The following is a 23,134-nucleotide window of genomic DNA, read 5'->3' as shown; positions in this document are numbered from 1 at the left end:
TTCTCAAACTTCACAAATTTCACGCTTCATTCTGAACAGTGTTAAGTTTTCACCATTTCCGCCTTATCTTTCTGTGTAGAAAGTGTCATGAGAACGAATAGATTTACATCTTTCTTTTGTTATAATCTTACGAGAGTCAGGGGAATTGATACATTTTACAGAGGATTTTTCATGTAACTATTTTAGTTCTGAGCAAAGTTGTCCCCCATTTTTAATGTATGCTATATTCTTCTTGTTCTCAATATATATTTCATTGTCTTGTAACAAAAATTGCAGCAGGCATAGAAAGACAGTATAAAATTAATCCAATCTCTTGACAATTTTACACCAGTAATGAGAACAAAGCTGGCAATTACACATCTATTGTCATGACTGTTCTTGTAGCAAGAACAAAACATGGTACAAAATAAAGCTATCCTTGTGACAACATTAATATTGGAGTCTTTTGAGCTTCCTCAGATGACAGACAACGATATCGAGCATCTACATTCTGGACGTGCTTTTTGTAAAAGTTGCATTGCACTTTTTTAGTCTGTAGTAAGAAAAACAGTAATAAATGAAATGCACTCATCTTCAATGCTGCATTCAGCTCTGGTCCCCTCATCTCCAAAAGGGCATTGTAAACAGAGCGCTCAGGGAAGGGCAACAAAAAGATAAAAAGCATGGACTGGGGTGAGGAGTCAAAACAAGGAAAGATTTTAAAGGATTAGGGTAATTTAGGATATAGGATACTGAGAGCATTGGATCCTGCAAACTATCCTCTACTGTTGAATCCAGTGGAAACTTAGGGTACTCAACCCTCACCAAAGTGTTCAACTTCCACTGGCTTCAGTGGGAGCTGAGATTGGCACCTTGTGCTCAACTCATAGGATCAAGCTCCTACAGAATAATAATTTGTTCAGAGAGGGTCAGTCAGGTGTTTGTGTATTATGGAAAAGGGTAAATAAGAACATCAGCACTCACGTTAAAATGCATTATTTAATCTAGATGAAAGAAACTCATTTATAGTTGGTTTAACTTGTGGGACTCACTGATGCAAGATTTTATTGAAACAAATAACTTGGAACATTTCAGAAATGGATTAAAAATTTATATGAATAAAAACAGTTTCTGCAATTATAAGTACGAAAACATGAGGACCCTTAGTTCTCATGCTTCTGCCACAGATACTCAGAAGGAGTCTAGTGAGAAATTTCCTACATGATACATTAGTGCACAATTATGGAGGTTTTACATCTTCTGCAGGATATAGTATTAAACCTTAAAACATTTATTTTCTTGAATACTTTCTTTAAGTTATGAGAAAATATGGTGTTGGCAGAGTGTACACTTAAACAGAACTGAAATATACACTACTCTTTATTAACAAATAAAAAAATGTGGCAAAATGTACTTTGATTATAACTTAGCATGGCTAATGTGCTACTGATCACTAGTTTTTGAAGTGATTTCAAGTGGGAGTGAAAGAGATATGAAAGGTTACAAAGAAAATATACTTTCTAGTGACTAAACCTTAACTGCAGCAAGTTACAATCTTTGTCTAAGCAGGTTTCTCACCTACAGTCAGTTCCCAGAAACTTCAGCCCCTCTTCGCCCCCACATCTGCCTTGATTGAAGGATCAAGATTTCAAGAGCTCTGGCCCCTTGTATCTCTCACATGATAGGTGCCAATGCAGCTGTTTCTGCTTATGTTTTCTAAAGTCTATTGTCTCTGTTTTAAGAACCAGGAAGGCTTCCTGGGGGTACAATATACCCTATTGTGATCAGTAAGTTGTCCTCTCCCCTACCTGCTAGTTTGATGGCTGTGTTTACTATAAATGTACTTCCATTATGTCTGTTCTCACCTTGGTCAATTTACATTGACAAAGCCGTGAAGCAGATGAAACAATATTCCTTTGGCTGGGTTAGGCTTATGCGCTGCTGGCCAAACACATTTTAAGACCATATTTCCAGCACACAGCTATAATTCTTTATACACCACCTGTAGCTAAATCGTGCAATAATATTAATGACTGGCTTGTTACCAATTTTGATATGAAAATTTACAGGATGCCTTTTTTCACACGGATTGCCCCAACTCACTGTGGTTATAATGAGTGTGAGAGACCTCAGGTGAGTTATGGTGTGGTGGTGCCTTCTTCCACTTGGCATAGAGAGGCACCCAGGGTCTCTCAGCTATTTCCAAATTTTTTCCATAAGCACTTTCAACTTTGCTCAGTACTGGCTGTGTTACCAGGAAAGTGGCTACTTCTAAAAATATGCAAATTGCCTTAGATAACTTCATAAATTTACCTCAGTATTTCTAGTATTCTAGATTATAAAGTATAGGCAGCCTAGAAAGGATTAGATTTTTAATTGGTAAATGTCTGTAAACATTGATTTCTCCATACACACACACTGATGAAAAAGTATTTCCATTGATAATAGCAAAATTTATCAATAGTCACAGTACAGAAACTGCTGTTTGTGAACTTAGATTTTGATGATTATTTTGACATATAATGTTGCTTCCATCCCCATAATTTAACATGATAGTGAAAATTTAAATAAATTAAAAATAAGCTTACAGATAAACATTGATATGTGTCAAAAATCACAAAAAATAAAAATTGAATCTGCCAAGCCAAAGCATAAGCAACTATTATACCATAGATACTAACAAACTTATCTTTTTAACTAAGGTAAAACTTTTATTTATTTATTTTTGAGTACCCCACATGATGGCAAAATAACAGTGCCCAGAATGCATCTTTGTATTAAACACAGTGCTAGCAGAAGGCCAGGTGGCATGATAACTGCATCATTCACTCTGAAATAGAATTCAGCTCAATCTTGGAAGCCCTGAGGCCAGTGACTAGATTTTGGAAATATTCAGTACAACATTTTGTTCAGAACCTTCAAAATTAGGAAATCAAATAGCAATGTGTTTCAGCAAAGTGTTGCAGATTTTACTTACCCAAAGGTCCATATTTTCCAGCATTGATGGGCTAGCTAAATTTTTCCAGGTATATCTCAGCTTGTGGGAGGTAGACACCTGAGCTGCTTTCTTCTGAGAACTGATTAAAGCATCAGGTAATATTTTCAAATGCATCTGAGTGCTTTAGGAAACTACATTCCATTTTCAGAAGTGAGTAACACCTGGTTACGAACCAAAGCTGGTTCAGCACCTATCTCCTATTGATTCCAAGGCAGTTAGGCACGTAACCTGCTTCAGTGCTTTTGAAAATATGACAGTTTGCCTATCCACATCTGTAGGTGCCTAAATACCATAGAAAATCTGGTCATTAGGCACTTAAGTTTCATAGCAAGTCAGTGGTACTTATACTCTTAAATGCCTAAGTCCCTTTTGAAAAATGGGACTTAGGAGCCTCAATCTTGCAGATGTTTCTGAAAATTTTACCCATTATCTAAATAATTCTATGAGCAGGGTTTAGATTGGAAGCCTGAATTATTCAGGTTCGTGTCCAACTAGACATAAAACATGCAAAAGGAAATGTGCACATTTCTAAAATTTCACAATTTCATCATTTTTAACAGCTCGGTGTTAATTTCATAATTAATTAATAGCTTTAAAATAAAATTTCTCAGAACATGCAGAAAGTCATCTTGCTACCTAATGATCATTAAAGACGGGAGCTAACAAATAGATTTAACTGGAGAAACAAGGCATTTGCAACTAATTGTAGCCCTGGTATAAGCATATACAACTCCACTGAATTCAGTGGAAGTATTTAAAGCCTGGGTTTCCTCTCACTTATGCCTGTGTAACTCAGTGAGGTACATGGTAACTCTGCTGGTGTCAATCAATGTCACTCCTTGGACTTCAGTGAAGCATCACCACATGACAATCACTTAGTCTAATGAGTTAAATGGAACTTCAGGGGTATAAAGTAGATATGAGAAATAATCTGCCTCATGGTTTCCAGAAGTTTTAAGACTATAAGTCATCTTCACCCTAGGATCTGTTATTTGAAAAAGTTTCTTTTCATAGCTCAGCCCAGACCTTTCCCCAAATCCCAAGTTCCCTGCCTGACAATCTTTCAAGAACAACCCAACATACACTTATAGCTCCCTCCTCTCCCCCTCTCAGCAACAAACCCTCCAGACATTACTTCACACCTCCAACTACTAGCGGACAAAATGTGCTCTGCTGGGCAGGAGAGAAAGGAATAGCCAAGAGGAACAGAAAGTGGGAAGTTATGATGGCAGGATGCAGATTCGTTATTCTCTTTAAAACACATTTTTTTTAAGAATAAAGAGAGCTAAAGGAAATATTTCAATATAGAATCTCAATTCTCTTCTATACTATCTACCCAAAGCACCTTAAAGTGGGAGTTCAATCCTCTTTCTATTTTTCGTGAACCAGGAAGATGGCTCTCTCTGTAGGGTGAAGTGCTGCCAGAATAGGCCAATTTCAGATACTATTTTATTTTGGAGGACTCTGTTTTTCAAGAGACATGTATTTAAGTTTAAAAGGTTTCATAATGCCATCAATTACAGGACTTGTCCTTTAAACATAAATGTCTCTCTCCTTGTATACAACATGCATGCATACAACTAGCCATAGCACATTTACTGGTCACTGAAGAAAAGCCATTTTTTCCCCTTTTTTAAAAGCTGCTATCAGTATAATTCCAGTTTTCTGCTAAGAGCTCCCTTAATTAAAGATTAACAAATTAAATATCTCTTTTGTTTAATGAAAATATGCTTTATCCTGTAAGCTTTATTTATTAAAGTAATGTTTCTAGAGCCTGGGGTTGTTTGGTTATTTAAAAATAAGTAATGCTGTAACAGCCTTCAGTAAATTCCATAATCTGGCTGCTGTTTGGGGTTTATTATTATCTTGGTGGGACATTGATTCTTTTAAAACTGTTCTAAGCTGTAGAGAGAAATCACACTTATTTCAATCATTATTTTCAGTGTTTAATCATTGCTATTTTACTGTTCAAAAGAGACTGAAAAATTTAGTTCCATACTTTTGCCCTAGAGGAAATAAGCAGCTGTAAAAGGAATTGCATTTCTTACATTTGCTAAGGATGTAATTTGGTCTTATTATGTGAAATTCTGAGCTTGATCATCTAAGTCATAAATAGTGCCCTATCAGCTGTCTGACTTCAGAGTGGGTACCTAAAACACTAATTTAAAACAATGCAAATTTTGCCACAGACAGTTCCTCAAGCCACACTCATACATTTTAAGAGGTTTTAAATCCCACTCCCCTAACTACTGTGCTTAGGCTCTTCACCTACAGTGACTGCCATTAAAAAAAAAAAAATAAGCACTAGCCAACAGTTACTCCACAGTGGTAGCAAAGTTTTTCCCTATATTTAGAAAAGAAACTGTCTGTTGGCAATGTTGACATATTAATGACAACTTTTGCATTCATACACATGTCTGTGTGTGTGTGTGTATGTATATATGTATGTATGTATGTATCTCCAAGCCAGGCTCTTTAGTCTTAATATTCTAAACTGGCAGCAAAATCAGTAAATTACAAAAATCTCTTGACAAGGTTGTATTTTTAATGGTTTCATCTGGGGTTCAGCTGCTGTTCACTGATATAGCTTTATGATAATGGTACAAAATTAAGCTGTTGCTTTGTCTGTTTATTGGAAAGGATTAATATATTACTTTTATTATGCTATGTATGATGTGTTGACACACTTTTCCCTGTATACTGTCTTCGTAGAAGCAAAACATCTATGGAATTTGAATTAAAATAGATTAAACAAAATGCTAAGATGTTCAGTATAGATTTTTTCCCCCCTAAAATCTGGAAAATGTTCAATTATTTTGAAAAGAAAATCTACACAGAAATGTTATAATGGCCTCAGATAGCATTTCAAGGAAATATCAAGGACATTTACCAGAAACAAACCAAAAGAAACTAATCTTATAGCTATTCAAGTTTTAAAAAATCCTCATTTTTTTCACCTTCAGTAAAAACAACTTTTTAAACTAGTATAGTTGCACGACGAGTGAAATTCTGCTTCTAAAAAGATAAGGGGGCACTACCAACTTTGTGGTTATTATATCTTGAGGCATCCGGAGCTCTGACTGGGAAACATAAAGCTAGTGGAATTCATTATATTAACAGCTTGTCATTTGAATATAAATGGGATCACCAGATCTAGGTTAGAGAAAAGGCCCACTGATACAGGGTTTTACTTGTAATAATATGCACAATTTGCAGTGATCCGATAACTCAGGTAAAAAAAAAAAAAAAAACACACCCCAACTCATTAATAGTACCTTTCTGTGTATCCTCATCAATATGATGCAATTTCATCGTTCATGTGCTAACATTTCCTAAACCCTTCAGTCAGTGGAAGAAAATAAAAGTATCCCTTATAATTTGTATAGGTATTTGTTGAAGAGTACACAGATTCCAAAAAATAATAATAGAGATGTTTTCTAGTGGTGTTTGACATTCTAAACAATGAAACTCTTCAATGCTAGGTTTGAACGAATTTTTAGTCTTGCAACACTTCAGTTTAGCTGAAGTGTAGGCTAGCTGCACAATGCTGTGATCCTCCCCAGTAGCTTGGGACACCCATGTCCACATAATGACCAGAAGAATCTAGACCACTGTTTTCTTATGCTCAGGGTTTAGCTGATCACCATATTTGGGGTCGGGAAGGAATTTTCCTCCAGGGCGGATTGGCAGAGGCCCTGGAGGTTTTTCGCCTTCCTCTGTAGCGTGGGGCATGGGTCACTTGCTGGTGGATTCTCTGCAGCTTGAGGTCTTCAAATCACAATTTTGAGGATTTCAATAACTCAGTCATGGTTAGGGGTTGTTATAAATGTGTATGGGTAGGGTTTTGTGGCCTGCCTTGTGCAGGAGGTCAGACTAGATGATCATATTGGTCCCTTCTGACCTATGAGTCTATGAGTCTAAGAGGCTAATTATAATAAAATAATAAAACTTTTAGCTTTCAGGCTGCTGTCAATCCTCTTTCCCTGCCAAACTCAATGGAACTGGTAACTAATGCTTAGTCAGAATGACATTAACTTTTTTCCCCTTTCCAGAAATATTCAAGTTCAATACCACTTTCACTAATGTTTAAAGAGAAAGTGAGCATCAGGCCAAGCAGGCGCCTAATCAGCCTGACATACGTATACAGTATGTTAAGGCATTATAGTATGCAGCCATATGTGACTATTAGTCTTCATGATAGCACTCGCTTACCTGGATTCCTCTCTCATGTTAAAGTGACTGTCCTGCGCACGCCTAGAGACATTCCACTAAAAGCACTTGTGTATAGGGCCAATAGGATGCGTAGACCCTAATTCTCAGGTCTGCCTTCTGGTTTGTTTGTTTGTTTGTTTCTATTTTTGTGCATTTTTCTTCTGCAGGTTCCTGCAGAATATATACACATATATGTGTGTGTATGTATACATATCATTTTGTAAGTGTTCTTAATCATGCTTTTTTCTTCTGCTTTGCCTCATTTATTCCCATATCCTCCTTGTTCTCATTTATTTTTTTGTGCAACCAAACCTTATAATAAATTATTATTAAATATAACTTGTCAGTGACTGAGTCTTTGTGTTTTGTTTTCACCTGAGTGTGCTGCTGTGCCTCAGGGCCAGATTTCTATCTTTTTCTTAACCATAAAGACCTGAATGGCTGCTTGAACATCATGTGTGGCCATTGAGAGGGAGGGATGGCAGGATCCTATGAACCCTTCTTATTCTGGGCAAGAGGAAACCTGATGTATTTGATCCTGTCACTTCACATGCAGGTATTATGTTACCAGTGGGCAAAAACAGTTTCATTCTGCTGTCACTCTATAAAGCACACAGCATAAAGTGCCGCTGCAGATGTTAAATATCTGGATCTAGACAGAAAAGAACACATTTTCCCTCTGCTTCACTCGTTCATATAAATTTTCAGGATCAGATTCAGACCTGGTGTAGGCAGACGCAGCTCCAGTGCCATGGGAGGTACACCAGCTCTCAATTGGCCTCTTAATTTATTCCCTCGCTCCCTGCCAAAAAGATTGCTTAAAAGGTAGTTAAAACCTCAGAAGATGTAAATTATAGACAAACAAATAATCTCTTGCTGCACTGATAAATCAAAGTCACTTAGCTGATGGAGACTAAAAAAATAAAGGTCAGTCTGGTACAAAGGAGAATAAAGCCTATGATCCAAAGCCTGTACTTCTACTTTGGTTACTTTATTCAGACATGAGAAGGAAACTCATGCTCTTGTCTTAGGTTTGCGTGAGAAGTCTCTGTAGTTGATATAAATCTCATGCATCTCCCCAGGTACTGATGCAACTCCTCCTCCGCTGTTTGGTGTGCCACGAAAGTTGGATCTTCCATAACTGTTACTGGGCTAGAAGAACATAAAGCCGTTAAAAAATGTCAACAGTGAACTGCAAATCAGTGGTTCAGTAGATAGCCACACTTTATTTAATCCAAGGAGATGCTCATAATCGAACTAACGCTCAAGAGCTCCTGTTAGTGTTGGGCTCTGGATGCCCTCAGAATAACAGAAATAGGAATGTCAGAAAAATGAAGAAAAGCTGTTTGAGCTCAGATCTCATTTACAGCACTAGATGATAACGCAGTAGTGAAGGTAAGGTTGGAGAGAACAGAGATGGGAAGAGGAACCTGGAACAAGTTGGTGCTTTCAGTATTCTGAACATTTGAAACAGTTCCAGAGTTTTCTCAAAACATCTAGGATAGGGCTGACAAGCAATTTAAAAAAAAATTACATGGTTAAAAAATTAGAGTATTAGAATACCATTTATTTAAATATTTTTTATGTTTTCCACATTTTCAAATATATTGATTTCAATTTCAGTGTATAGTGCTCACTTTATTTTTTATTAATTTTTGTACTGTAAAAATAAAAAAAATATTTTTCAATTCACTTAATACAAGTAGTGTAGTGCAATCTCTTTATCATGAAAGTTGAACTTACAAATGTAGAATTATGCACAAAAAAACCTGCATTCAAAAATAAAACAAATGTCAAACTTTAGCACTTATAAGTCTACTCAGTCCTACCTTTTGTTCAGCCAATCACTCAGACAAACAAGTTTGTTTACGTGTGCAGGAGACAATACTGCCCACTTGTTTATGTCACCTAAAAGTGAAAACAGGCCTTCTCATGGCACTGTTGTAGCTGGCATTGCAAGATATTTATTTGCCAGATACACTAAAGATTTATTACAGACCCTGCTCCCCTGCTGCCTGGGGCCGAAGCCCTTGGGCTTCGACTTTGGCTTCCCTCTGGCATGGGGTGGCAGGGCTTAAACAGGCTCAGGCTTCAATCTCCTCTCCTGGATTTGTGTAGTAATTTTTGTTGTCAGAAGGGGGTCGCAGTGCAATGAAGTTTGAGAACCCCGGCTCTAGATCTCTGAGACAAGAGCTGCTTCTATAATTCAAACTGTATTCTCAGAAGCTATCTTATATTGCCTCTGTTACCATAGTATATGAGTACGTCACAGTCATCCAAGTATTTATGCCCACAACACTTCTGTGAGGTGCTATTAACTTTAAACTTCTTTGATGTCTTTCAGGTCACAAAGATAGGGACATCAGTATTTGTATTATTATTAAACTAAAAATAACTGATTAAAAGGCAGGTAGAGCTGCTCTTTGTATATAAGCCAATAAATCATTCAAACGTATGCAGGTAAGCAAGGTGCCCAGATATCTGGGTTCACAGCTTGTCCCGATTGCAAAGCTGTTCTGGTTGAAACAGGGTGAAGACTGACAGGGTGCTCCCGCAGTGGTTCCATCTCCTCATCTGCTGCACCATTACATGAGAGATGAAGTGGAGAGCAGGGTTAGAAGGGAAGGGATGAAGGATGGCAATGAACAACGAAACATGTGAAAGAAGTATGTTTAATTATCCCCTCCTAGCTGGTAAGCAGTGCCAATGCACATACCCTTCCTTCTTCAAGGCAAATCACCTCCATTCCTTCCCATCTAGCCACCAAACACAGTTTCAGCTAGGGCTGTCGATTAATCACAGTTAACTCATGCGATTAACTCAAAAAATTAATCACAATTAATCACAGTTTTAATCGCACTGTTAAACAATACAATATCAATTGAAATGTGCAATATTTTGGGTATTTTTCTACATTTTCAAATATATTGTATTCTGTCTTGTAATTGAAATCAGAGTATACTATTTTTTATTACAAATATTTTCAACGTAAAAACGACAAACAAAATAAATAGTATTCTTTAATTCACCTCATACAAGTACTGTAGTGCAATCTCTTTGTCATGGAAGTGCAACTTACAAATGTAGATTTTGTTTGTTAAATAACTGCACTCAAAAACAGAACAATGTAAAACTTCAGAGCCTACAAGTCCACTCAGTCCTACTTCTTGTTCAGCCAATTACTAAGACAAACAAGTTTGTTTACATTTACAGGAGATAATGCTGCCCTCTTCTTGTTTACAATATCACCAGAAAGTGAGAACTGGCATTCACGTGGCACTTTTGTAGCCGCCATTGCAAGGTATTTACGTGCCAGTTATGCTAAACATTCGTATGCCCCTTCATGCTTTGGACACCATCCTGCTGATGTGCATTAAAAAAAACAATGCATTAATTAAATTTATGACTGAGCTCCTTGGGGGAGAATTGTATGCCCCCTGCTGTGTTTTACTTGCATTCTGCCATATATTTCATGTTATAGAAGTCTTGGATGATGACCCAGCATGTTCATTTTAAAAACACTTTCACTACAGATTTCACAAAACACAAAGAAGGTACCGATGTGAGATTTCTAAAGATAACTATAGCACTCAATCCAAGGTTTAAGAATCTGAAGTGCCTTCCAAAACCTGAGAGGTATGAGGTGTGGGGCATGCTTTCAGAAGTCTTAAAAGAGCAACACTCCAATGCGGAAACTACAGAACTCAAAATGCCAAAAAAGAAAATCAACCTTCTGCTCTTAGCATCTGACTTAGATAATGAAAATTAACATGCGTTGGTCTGCAATGCTTTGGATTGTTCTCAAGCAGAATCCATCATAATCATGGACGCATGTCCTCTGGAATGGTGGTTGAAACATGAAGGGACATATGAATCTTTAGCACATCTGGCATGTAAATATCTTGCAACTCTGGCTACAACAGTGCAATGAGAATGCCTGTTCTCACTTTCAGGTGACATCGTAAACAAGAAGCAGACAGCATTATCATCTTCTGCAAATGTAAACAAACTTGTTTAATTGAGTGATTGACTTTACAAGAAGTAGGACTGAGTCCTTTCAGGCTCTAAAATTTTACATTGTTTTACTATTGAATGCAGGTTTTTTTGACATAATTCTACATTTGTAAGTTCAACTTTCATGATAAAGGGACTGCAGTACAGTACTTGTATTAGTATTTTTCAATTCACCTCTCTCTTTTGGTTTTTTACCTTACAAATACTTGTAATCAAAAATAAAGTGAGCATTGTACACTTTGCATTCTGTGTTGTAATTGAAATCAATATATTTGAAAATGTAGAGACTATCCAAAAATATTTAAATAAGTAGCATTTTATTATTGTTTAACAGTGTGTTTAATTGCAATTAAATTTTTTAGTTGCTTGACAGCCCTACTTTCAGCCCTTCTCCCCACCTCAGACTTGACACTCCTCTCCAGCTGCCAAAATCTCCTCTCAAAGTCTATGACTATAGCTAGAAACGCAGCCCAAGACTTCATCAGAAAAGCCTGATCACCCTGCAAACCAGAATCACATAATTTTGCCCAGAAATAGCAATTGCTACTGCAATTCCTCCCTTCGTTAGAGAATAAAGGCTGAGAAAAAAGGGCCAGAGTCTCACCCAGTGTAGGCCCACTGCCTTCAATGGAACTCCTCAGATTTACACCAGCTGAGGATCTGGTCCAGAATGTTTAAGTGGTAAGTGGTTAAAAAAAAAGAGCTAAGGTAGTTGCTATGTCTCACTCATTTCCAAATTAAAAGTCAAACCAAAAAAACATCAACAACTTTTGTCACAAATACAGGGTTAACAATGCTTCATTATAGGATCAAGTAGCTGGGGAAACTAGGCTGCTATTCAAAACATAGTTCTCAAATAATTTCAAATTGGCTACAGTAGATAGATGAAAACAACTGCATGATTCGTTCAGTCTTAAAAAAACTTGTGATTCCTCATGCATTAATTGCTTTATGAACTAAGTAATTCCTAAAGTGAGAATGGGTCCCACTAGGGCTTCTTATCACAGAAAAAGGGAAGATTTCTGAGTGCAGAGACTACCCTGAGGTCTACTTCACCCTTCTTCTGATCAATATAAGACAGAAGGGAGGCAGCGAAGACTAGGAGCACAGATGGAGTTTTAAAGAAATATCTACCATGCAACTCATAGTGGCTTCATGTACAAGCTGGTGACTGGGAGGAACAGCAAGAGACTCCCACTCTCATTGAGAAAGATTACATAGTGTTCAGTGGGAAAGATGGCAAAGGTGGTCTCAGAAGCCAGGACTGAGGGTCAATGAAGAGGAAAGGCAGGAGCAGAATTAAGTTGGCACCCTTCCCTCACCTCAGCGTTCTCAGGGCTCTATAAAGATTTCTGTTATATTAATTATTTTATATTTTATATTGTATAATATCATATCATAAGGAACACAAATTTCTAAAAAGGTTTAAGTATTAGTGTTAGGGTCCCACTTCTAAAGAACAAAAAAGAGGGAAACCTCTGAAAATTAGGTATCTGCCCTACAAAATTAGAGTAGGTGAACTCACATCTCACCCCTAAACATAGCACATAATTTCTCCTGTTACACTTCTCCCATGGCAGAAGTCCTGCATACATATGCAATATGTTTAGGTATTACTTTTAAGACAAACTGAAGATGCATCAAATAATAGAATGAACCAATGTTACCTTTAATTTCCAAAATTAAACATGCATGCAACATATGGAGGAATGATGGTGTTAGCTTTCAAGCCTAAAGATAAATTCTTTGCAATCATATCTAACATCTTATATCACAGAAGGATCACTGACAGTATTAAATATCGAAGTGCTAATTATTTTTGGCAAAGTCCTTAACAAATATTAACTAACCCTTGCAGCACTCCTCTTAAGCTAGCTATCCATTTTTAGTCAAGGAGAAACAGAAATTCAGAAAGATATTAAAGCCAGATTTTCCCCTTGGGAGCTCAAAACCAGCGCATATATCCATATTTAGGACAAATACACAGGGCCTGATTTGGACATTTGCTGAGCATCTGCAACTCCCATTGATTTGAGAATGGTGGCCTGCATGACTAGCCCATAAACAGGATTAGAACTCAGGAATTTCTGGTGCTTGGATCAGTGCTCAGAACACTATACGATGCTGTTTTACAAGTATCAGCATATTTCAGAGAGACAGTGAAAAAAGCACCAATAGTAAGAGTACAGTCTAAATTGCAAACTTCAGAAAGTACTGTTTTCATGTTGTTACATTTAAAGAAAAAAATCCTGCAAAAAGCAAGTAGTTCTTTGGCCAATCTTACCCGGGTCTGAGTGGAGCACAGGGCTTTCGAGAGGGCCTTCATGATCCTTCTCTTTTTCTTTCTGGTGACACACATTCAACAGGAATGTTACAGTGGAAATGCACATTTACATAATTTAGCAGATTAATTCTAGCACCATAAATCTGTACAATATCATCGGTACAAAAATAATAACCAAAAAAGGCTTAAAAGACCATCTAGCATCTCGGGATTTTGCTTCCCAGGGAGAACTAGAAATGAGAGAGATAATGGGGAGTTGGGTTTATCTTCTTACTCAAACCAAAAGAAAGAAGAGACTCCAATTAGCCTCCCTCTGGATCCCTAGGCAGCTTAGCTGAGTTATAGACTATAGATTATAACCTACTTGACTTTGTCTCATATAGTGCTAAGCAGAACATTTGGACATGAAAAAAACCAGCTCCATTTCAGGTGAATGTAAAGACGTATTTGCCAATTAGCTAAAATGACCTTTTTTCTAAAAATGCTTTTCATTGGAGGGGGGAGATGTCTCATTTTGTTGCTGTTGTTTCTGCCACTTCAACAAAAAACATAAAATCTGGGTTCAACATCTTTTAGTCATTTGGTAGGGGATGCAGCAAACTTGAGGGAGTGGGGAGAAGGCATTCAAGTGGAAAATAACAAATTCAGAACTTAATCCCTTAGCATGTAATCACAGAACATGCCATTTGTGGTTTATGCCAGGAAAGCATTTCATAGGTGCATGAAGATTAGAACGTGTTGAAATTTTTCAAAATTTGACATTCAACATTTTTTAAAAATTAGGAAAATCTTGAAACATTCATAGTTTTTTTCTACCAGCTATAGCATCAGAATTTTTCAAGTGTTGACATTTCAAGTTTTCAGTAAAAGGGGTCAATTTTAAAAAATTGCTACATTTCCACACCTCATTATGAGGTCCTAGAGACTTTAGAGCTACTCAGTGTCATTAAGGAACTGGATCTGTTACTCTACTTACTTTTTACGATAAACAACAGTGACGCTAATGATCAGTATGGTGACCAGTAGTAATAATGAGGCAGCAGCCCCTCCAGCAATGAGCAAAATATGCCAGTGATGATCCAAAGTTGCTAGAAGATAAAAATAAAGATCATCAATAGTTTGAAGAGGCAGGAATTCTTCATGTTCCACTAAGGTTCAAATCAACAGTTATATGGATAAAAACATATTAAGTGAAAGCTAAAGGGGAAAATGAGACTGGCCCTCCGTGCCACCCCTCAGGCCCCAAGAGCATCTTTGTTTCTGAGGTTCTCAGCAGAGTTTACATTGATATCACAAAAGGCAAGAGACCACAATACAGAGACAGGGACTAAACAATGCATCACATAGCTTATTTTTTTTCCCCACTGAGGAAATCAGAGTCTGATATCACGAACAAGATCTCTTCAGATAGAAATAATAAAAATACTGCATGTTAGTTGTGTAAAAGTTATTGCAGAAACAGATATGGCCTATGATTTTACTCTACAGACGTTATCCTAAACAAATAGTCCAACAATCTCTCAAAACTCAGCCTCCTGGGCCTCATGACTGAAAACAACCAATAGCTTTGCCATCTCTTCAGAGACCCAAAAGATTGCCACAGTCAACATTACATTGCCAACATTTGCCAACAGATACTAGTACACAATCATGCTAGTTATTTCCTATGCTTACTATAGGGGAAATTGTTTTAACAAGCATTTCCACAAAAATGTGTCCCCTTAACCTATGATAGATCCCATGTCCTGGGACTTTTGTTTGAAGAAAGATTGGAGAACCTATTCATCTGTTCTACTATTTAAACAAAGACACTTTCTGAGAACCATAACCAAGGTGAGAAGTACTTAACAGTCAGTATTAAATTAGACTTTCCTTGAAATGTTTAGATTTTTATTTCTGAAAATCTTACTGGGCCAGACCCAAACTGTAGCTCAGGAGCACTCAAATAGCCAACTAGAGAGGGCAAAGATGGTTTTAAGACACATGTGCTCCCCCAATCCTGGGACCGCCCTGCACACACTCTATTTATATAGTTCCTGTCGTCTGAGTACCACAAATGATAATATATTCTCACAACACTCCTGACAGGTAAGAAGTGATTACCCCAATTTTACAAATGGGAAAATTGAAGCACAGAGGGGAAGTGACTTGCCCAGGGCCTCTCAAAAACTCTGTGGCAGTGCCAGGAACTGAACCCAGATTTCTTGAGTCTCAGTCCAGTGTCTCAGGCCTACAACCATCCCTCTTCAGTACTGTTTACTAGTGAACTACAGTAGTTATACTGAATAGATATTCCTCACACTCTTGATACTGATTTTGATTAAAAGAAGCAGAAAAAAACATATGTTAAACCACAGAACTTCTAATCAGCCTTTGTGCAGCCCACCACAATGCACTGCTTCCTCCTCCTATGAGCAGGCACTGAGGCACACCCAGATAACATAAGCTGTTAACAGCAGCATATGCATTAGCCAGCTCTTTTCACCTCCTATGCTGCAGGGAGTCAGTGTGTGAACAGACATACCACCCTGTCAACCCGAGTGGTGGAAGGGATTCTGTCCAGCTATTTGCATAGGAACCAAATACTCCCTTATACATTCCTCTGCTTTTTTTGCCTCTGTGTGCATAGATCTAGCCCAACGTAAACAGAACGCAAAAACAAATAACCTTACTGTTTTCAAACTCTGATGTAACACAGAAATGAAAGTAACGAACAGTAAGGAAGAGAAGACATGGACTGAGAAAGGCAAATATTGGATTTGTTAAAAATGGAGACTTTTAATATATGGACTATATTAGCTATATTATACTATATATCAGCAGTTCTCAAACAGTGATCCAGGAAACCAGGTTGGTCACATAGTGCTGTGTCTCTTCCTGGTTTCCATCTGTTAAAATGTATTAAAAGACAGCTGAAGTTGATGGGGTGGGTGTGCAAGGCTGGTTTTGGGGTGAAGATGCAGCGTGCGAGGCTGGCTGCTCCCCCTGATGGTTCCATCAGCACAGCCCCTGCTGCATGCTGGATCTCAGCCAGCAGGGCCCTGCCCCCTATCCTGTTTCCAGACAGCACTGGCTGCACGCTGCAAGTGGCAGTGGCTGATGAGTTCAGGCAGGTGCCAGGCAGCAGCTAGTTACATGTTGCCTCTGCTGCTCACCAATCATCCCTTTATATGTTCCCCCCTCTCTGCTTTACCCTTTCCCCCTGCCATCCCACTGCTCCTCCATATCCCCATTGGCGGTGTGCGCCTCGCTCCCAGTGCTGTGCAGAGAAGCAGCCCCTCAGCTCACCAAAAGCCTGGCCAGCAGGCTACTTCCTTCCCCTACTGCCTCTGGCTGAGCCGATACCCCAGGAAAGCCCAAGACCCTCCAGTCCAGGGCGCTGGCCAGGAGGAGCTAAGCCCTGCATGTGCTAAAGCCCTGAACAGTACTGGCACAGAGAAGTCTCTAAGCTCTGGGAGGGAGAGGGGCAAGCAATTTCCAGCCTGTTCATGCCCCGACCCTGCAGATTCGACAGCAGCTGCCAGGGTCAGAGCTTAGCACCCTCTTCACCTGACCCTCTCCACTTCACCCTGGGTCCTGCCCTCAGGAAACTTGGGTTTGTCCCCTAGGCACCCTCAGCTGCTGCGTCACCTCTGTGGCAGGGTTTCCTGAAACCCCTGCAGTCAGCTTCCCTGATGTACAATACATCTTTAGGGCTTAACCCCTCCTTGTCCGTGCTGTAGCCAAAGGGTTATGTTGGTGGCCAACAGCAGCCTTGAGGTATTAGCTGCCTTTTGACATTTTGCAGGCAGGAAGTGGGAGGTGGGGTGGAGAGATGAGCTCTGCAAAGACACAGGCCAGGTCACCCCTTCCCACCCTTTCTCCTACCCCTTGGCTTGAAACAGATCCCAGTCCTTCCCTCCCGCACAGTGCCAAAAGTCTGCTGCTGGCCACATTCTGGTGTGAACCCTGGCAGAAATATGGCGTGGGGGTGGGGGGCGTGTGAACCTATGCTCCCCCTCCCACTGCGTGTTGTCTCAGGAAGATGCGGCACTGGGAGAGACAGGTCCATCCCGGGGTCCCAGCTAGGCATGGAGGATGGAGAGCACTGGGCAGGGAGGGTTGGGTCAGTTGGTTACACACACTCTCGGTGTGAGAGCGGTGTACAGAAGTGTGTGTGGCATCTCTCCTCAGGTGAACCCTAAAGCCTTAAAGATAAGAAGGTAAGTAAAAAGAATCCAACTACACAATATTTAAAAAAAAAACCAGGGGCTCAGTCAACTTGATCTTAATTTGAACGTTTGTACTGCATAGTTCTGACTGATTTAATTCTTTTGCTTAAAATTATTTAGCGCTACAATGAAATCTATTGCAAAGATTTATGAAATTAAACACTAATTCTAACTATTATACTAAACAAAAAACTGGCAGCTGGCAGCAACTTTTCCAGTTTAAAGATACTTTATGAGCTTTCTAGAATTAAAATAAAGTACTTAACATGAACACCTTACATTCCCTGTATCCTACAATAGATCCATATTATAGCAAATGTCCTGCAATCCTTTTGAATGGCAGAGGCACAGATTCCATAGCACATTGCTGCTTTAGAAAATAAAACATCTGAGCTGTACTAAGTTCGGACTTTTAGATTTCACACTTTGCAAAACAAGTACAAGAGGTTTGAAATCTTTGTGAGATCAATCATCACTGAAACTCAGGTGTGCTGCTGCGGTTAAACAAAGTCACCAGGAGAAGATATGATACACTACACCGGCTACAGCCTCAGAAACATTAAACATATTCAACTTGAAAGATGGAAAATTTTACTTCTAACGATATGGAAATCAGTGCAACATTAAAAATGCACTCCAATGATATTATTGTGGGGTTTTTTTGTTTTTTTTCAGGCACTTATCAAAGTTGAACCTTACTTTAATCCTCTTACTGAATATACCTCCAGCAGTGCTCATGGGTAGCTCAAGGTCTCTTAGTCACTCATTACTTCCCCCTTTGTGGTCTCTTTACTATATCCCCCTTTTAACGCTCTCAAAAACCAACTTTAAAACAAAATGTCTAAATATAATATAGCAGATGTACCTTGGATAATAATGACACTCTGACCTTTTATAGGCAACATTTTCAAACTTGCATGCCTACAAGTTTGCCACATAGGGCCAGATGCTCAGCTACTGTAATTCAGTGCAGAACAGATGCACTTCTGGCCCCTAAATCCTTATTTAAGCACCTAAAAAACTTGCCTGGTTTTCAGAAAAAAGAGAAAGAAATCCCACAGCTACCCAGACCTTTTCTGTTTTCCTTTGTTTAGACTAGAAATAAATTGTTATACCACCTTTTGTAAAGATCTCTCTTGGGATGGGCAGACAGAGAAATAAGCAGCACAAAAGTAGTAAACTTTGCCAGCACTTTAAACATAGGTGGTTTGAAGATCTGAAACAGCATCCCTACAAAAGACACTTTTCCTGCAGAACAATAGACAGCCTTAGATCACTCCACCACAAACTAGAAATTGAACTTTCTGAGGTCTGCTGAACACAGCCAAGACTGCTTGTTTAAAAATAAAATAATGCTATCTATTTAGCCAATATATTCAGCCCTGTGTCCCTATTACTGTCACCCTTCTCTATATTGTATACAGCAATCTAGCTGTCACCTTCACATCTTTAGCCAGATTGTAAGGGTTTAGGGACAAAGGAAGTCTTTTATCTGATTGTAGAGCACCCCATACAATGGGGGATTCCAAGTGTTATTGTAACACAAATAAACCAAATACATGCAACTAATAAGAATAGACTGGGGAAAAATCAAAGTATTAAGTGGGCTGCACTCTCACTCCTGTGAGAAAATGTCAAGCTGTAGCATGCGGACTTCTAATGACAAATGTTGCATGAGCCTCCCATGGTATATTTTCTTACTTTGCTTGTACTCCTCCTGATTTTGACCAGAAGTGCACGGTGTGATTACTGTTTGCAAAAAGAGACGAAGAAATGCACATTTAGAAAAGGGGAAACACTTATTTTCCCACAGTATTTTCTCTCTCATAACCCAAGTACGTCTGTTTCTATGGTTTCAACTCTGCAAATGACTCCCAAATCTATTTATCTGCCCCATCCGATGCCGCTCTGTCCAGTTTCTCTGTTTCCAACATTGTCAGACATTTTCTCTACAACAGCCAACCATCTTCTCAAACTCAGTCTCTTCAAAACTGTATTTCTAATCTTTCCTCTTAATCCCTCTCCACCACCACTTCTCTATCACTATTCACAATTCTACTATTCCCCCCAATTTCCCAGACTCAAAACCTGAGTTATCTTTGACTCGTTGCTCTCCTTACCCTATATCTAGTTCTGGCTTTCAATATTTGTACCGAACCTCTCAAGGTTTTAATCCACTTCCAGATCAGGAAGAAATGGTAAGGAGTTTGATAGGAGATTGAACCTGGACTATTACTTGGCTGTGCAGCCCCAAATGAAAGCCAGGCCAAATGTGGTGACTAAATGGATATGACAAGGAAATGCATAAAATGATATATCAAGTAGTCATGCCTAGAAATGAAAGGGTTTTTTTGGTGGGGGGGAGGAGGCTCATTCAAAACAAGTGCTGAACCAGGCCACCGTAACTAAATTTCACCTTGGCTGGACATTTCATTAATTTCCCCACATCTCTCAGAATGTTAACACAAGAAGGGCCATACTGGGTCAGACCAATGGTCCATCTAGCCCAGTATCCTGCCTTCCACCAGTGGCTGGTGCCAGTTGCTTCAGAAGGAAAGAAAAGCACACGGCAATTTATTGAGTGGCACATCTTCTGTCATATAGTCCTAGTATCTGCCAGTCAGAGTCTTAGGGTCACCCAGAGCATGAGGTTATGTCCCTGACCATTTTGGCTAATAACCATTGATGGACCTATCCTCCAGGAGCATACCTAATTCTTTTTTGAAGACAGTTATACTTTTGGCCTTCACAACATTCCCTGGCAATGAGTTCCACAGGTTGACTGTGCATAGTGTGAAGTAGTCCTTCCTTCTGATTGTTTTGAGCCTCCTGCTTGTTAATTTCATTGGGTGATCCCTGGTTCTTGTGTTATGTGAGGAGCAAATAACACTTCCCTAGTCACTTTTTCTACACCATTCGTGCTTTTATAGATTCAGGATTTTATCATATCTCCTCCCTCACCCCCAACCCCTCCTCTGTTCTATGATGAACAGTCCTAGACTTTTTAATCTCTCCTCATATGGAAGCTGTTCCATATTCTTAATCATTCTTTTTACCCCGTCCTGTACTTGTTACAATTCTAATATATCCTTTTTGAGATGGTATAACACACAGTGTTCCAGGTGTGGGCAGACCATGCATTTACATAGTGTCATTATGATATATTCTGTTTTATTATCTATCCCTTACTTAATGGTTCCTAATATTTTTAGCTTTTTTGACTGCTGCTGTATATTAAGCAGATGTTTTCAGAGAACTATTCACAATGACACCAAGATTTCTTTCTTCAGTGGCAACAGCTAATTTAGACCCCATCATTTTATATGTATAGTTGGGATTATGTTTTCCAGTGTGCATTATTACGTATAGAAGTGATACCAGTTCTCTCTCCCGCTTCCAGTTAATATTCCCCCCTAGTTCTCTCATTCATTCATTGTGCATTATAACACTTTTGAAAAATAAAAACAAAATGACTGGAAAAACATTTCAATAAAAAGAATTTCCTTTAGTTATTATATTTGGTGCACATAGGGTGACCAGATGTCCCGATTTTATAGGGACAGTCCCAATTTTTGGATCTTTTTCTTGTATAGGCTCCTATTACCCCCCACCCCATCCCCATTTTTCACACTTGTGGTCTGGTCACCCTTGGTGCACAGTTGTGTGTGTAATGTTGCAGTGTGTGTACCTGAGATGGAGAGGGCTTGGCACACACTGAATTGTATTGTGCTGTAGGCACAGCCTTTCAACGTTTTTCCCTTCGAACAACAGTTGTTAGAAGCAGAAACCAAATGTACACTGACAATGCCAAAGTTGTCCAGGATATATAGGATTTCTTTAAAGTGATAGAAGGTTAATAATCAATCTTTAGGTTGGGACAGGGAGTTTTAACAGGTGGGGTAGACTGGTCCTTTTTATTGTTTGGGTTTCTTTGTTGTGGTTTGGGCTTTGTGTGTCCTGCTGCACTTGGAGTCAATATGAATTTTGCTAGACACTTCATCAGTTCAGGCCTGTTTGATCATTATTGCATAAGGTCAACATTTTAAAACTTGGGTGCCTAAAACTGTCAAAGTCAAGCGAAATGCAAGATTCAAAAGCTTTTTTCACTTCCCCCTCTCATTCAACAACAGGTTAGGTGTGCACAGTAATATGCGGGGTTCATTTTCCTATGTTTCTATCCCTTAATAACCACCCTTTGGATTAAACATTCTGAAAGGATTCAGACTCCCTGCCATAGAAACTATTTCTGTTAAAGAAAATCTTTTAGTCCTAGGATGTATGTTGAATATCCAGAACGCTCAGTGACAATGACAAAGAAAAAACAGCAAAGAGTCCTGTGGCACCTTATAGACTAACAGACGTATTGGAGCGTGACCTTTTGTGGGTGAATACCCACTTTGTCAGATGCATAAAAGGTCACGCTCCAATACGTCTGTTAGTCTATAAGGTGCCACAGGATTCTTTGCTGCTTTTACAGATCCAGACTAACATGGCTACCCCTCTGATAAAGAAAAAACAGTACCTTTAAAGGTACTTAACAGCATGGACTTAAATATGAATGGAAGGAGTCAAATTTGGAAGGCACAAGAGGAGCTTTATACTTTCAAAACATGCTCAAAACAACCTAAAATTAGTTTTAACACCTTCAAAGCATATTTAAAGTAGAAATAAAGTAGAAATCAATAAACTGCAGCAGGATTATTTAGAATGGATCATCAAAGGAGCTCTGCAGCATTAGGATGAATGGAAAATGCAGTAAAATGTGAGTTAGTTCACATATACACAGGAGAATATCAAATTTTTCACAATGGTTAGATTTCCTGTTAGGAAGAAGGAGATTGTTGCAAGCAATCAGTGCAAAATGTTTCCATATTCCCACATGTACTGTCTTTAATCCCACATACGTCATAGTTAACACTTTGCACTGTGTTCTCTCCTGGCCGTAAATTCTGTGGATAGATTTCTAAGCATGAAAAGACGACATGAAAATTGACTAGTCCTTAAGAGAAAACCAAAAAAAAAAGAAATTTCTATTTTGAATTTTTACTCTACATCTGGTATCTGCATTATATAGTTCTAACACAAGGTAGTGAGATCCCAATCCATAGGTCTTTAGTGATGCAAAACACTGCCAGCTGGATGGCTCTGTGCATTGGTAATGGAACATGGAGAATTTCCTGTCAGATTGCCAGTGAGAAGTCAGGCCTGGCTGATATCACACAACAATTCTTCAATGGTCTAGAAGAAATAATTTTCGTAGTCTCTATCTAATTTACTAATGTGGTGGTGGCCATATCCCCATATCATCAGCACAATTAGTAGAGAAGCTAGGGCAGTGCTGGGCAACACATCCTGTTTCCTAAAGCTCCCATTGGCCAGGAATGGCGAACCGCAACCACTGGGAGCTACAGGAGGCCGTGCCTGCGGATGGTCAAC

At 38.8% G+C, this 23,134-nt stretch overlaps 1 protein-coding gene across 2 annotated transcripts in view; it reads right to left on the bottom strand.

The window, feature by feature from the left end:
* Positions 1-6,902: 6,902 nt before the first annotated feature.
* CD226 (CD226 molecule) overlaps positions 6,903-23,134 on the bottom strand; it is a 39,369-nt gene continuing 23,137 nt past the window's right edge. Inside the window, exons 4-6 of one of the 2 annotated variants that reach the window (XM_032803417.2) lie at positions 14,464-14,575; positions 13,488-13,548; positions 6,903-8,341 (exon numbers count right to left, since the gene is read on the bottom strand). In XM_032803417.2, the coding sequence (XP_032659308.1) occupies positions 8,204-8,341; positions 13,488-13,548; positions 14,464-14,575 (311 nt within the window). In that variant the 3' untranslated portion in view covers positions 6,903-8,203. The remainder of the gene's footprint in view (positions 8,342-13,487; positions 13,549-14,463; positions 14,576-23,134) is intronic. The other variant, XM_075062923.1, reaches the window with a different exon arrangement.

This window comes from Chelonoidis abingdonii, chromosome 2, assembly GCF_003597395.2.
Source record: "Chelonoidis abingdonii isolate Lonesome George chromosome 2, CheloAbing_2.0, whole genome shotgun sequence".
In the NCBI taxonomy this organism is placed as follows: domain Eukaryota; kingdom Metazoa; phylum Chordata; order Testudines; family Testudinidae; genus Chelonoidis; species Chelonoidis abingdonii.
This window is presented reverse-complemented; position numbering and strand designations above follow the sequence as displayed.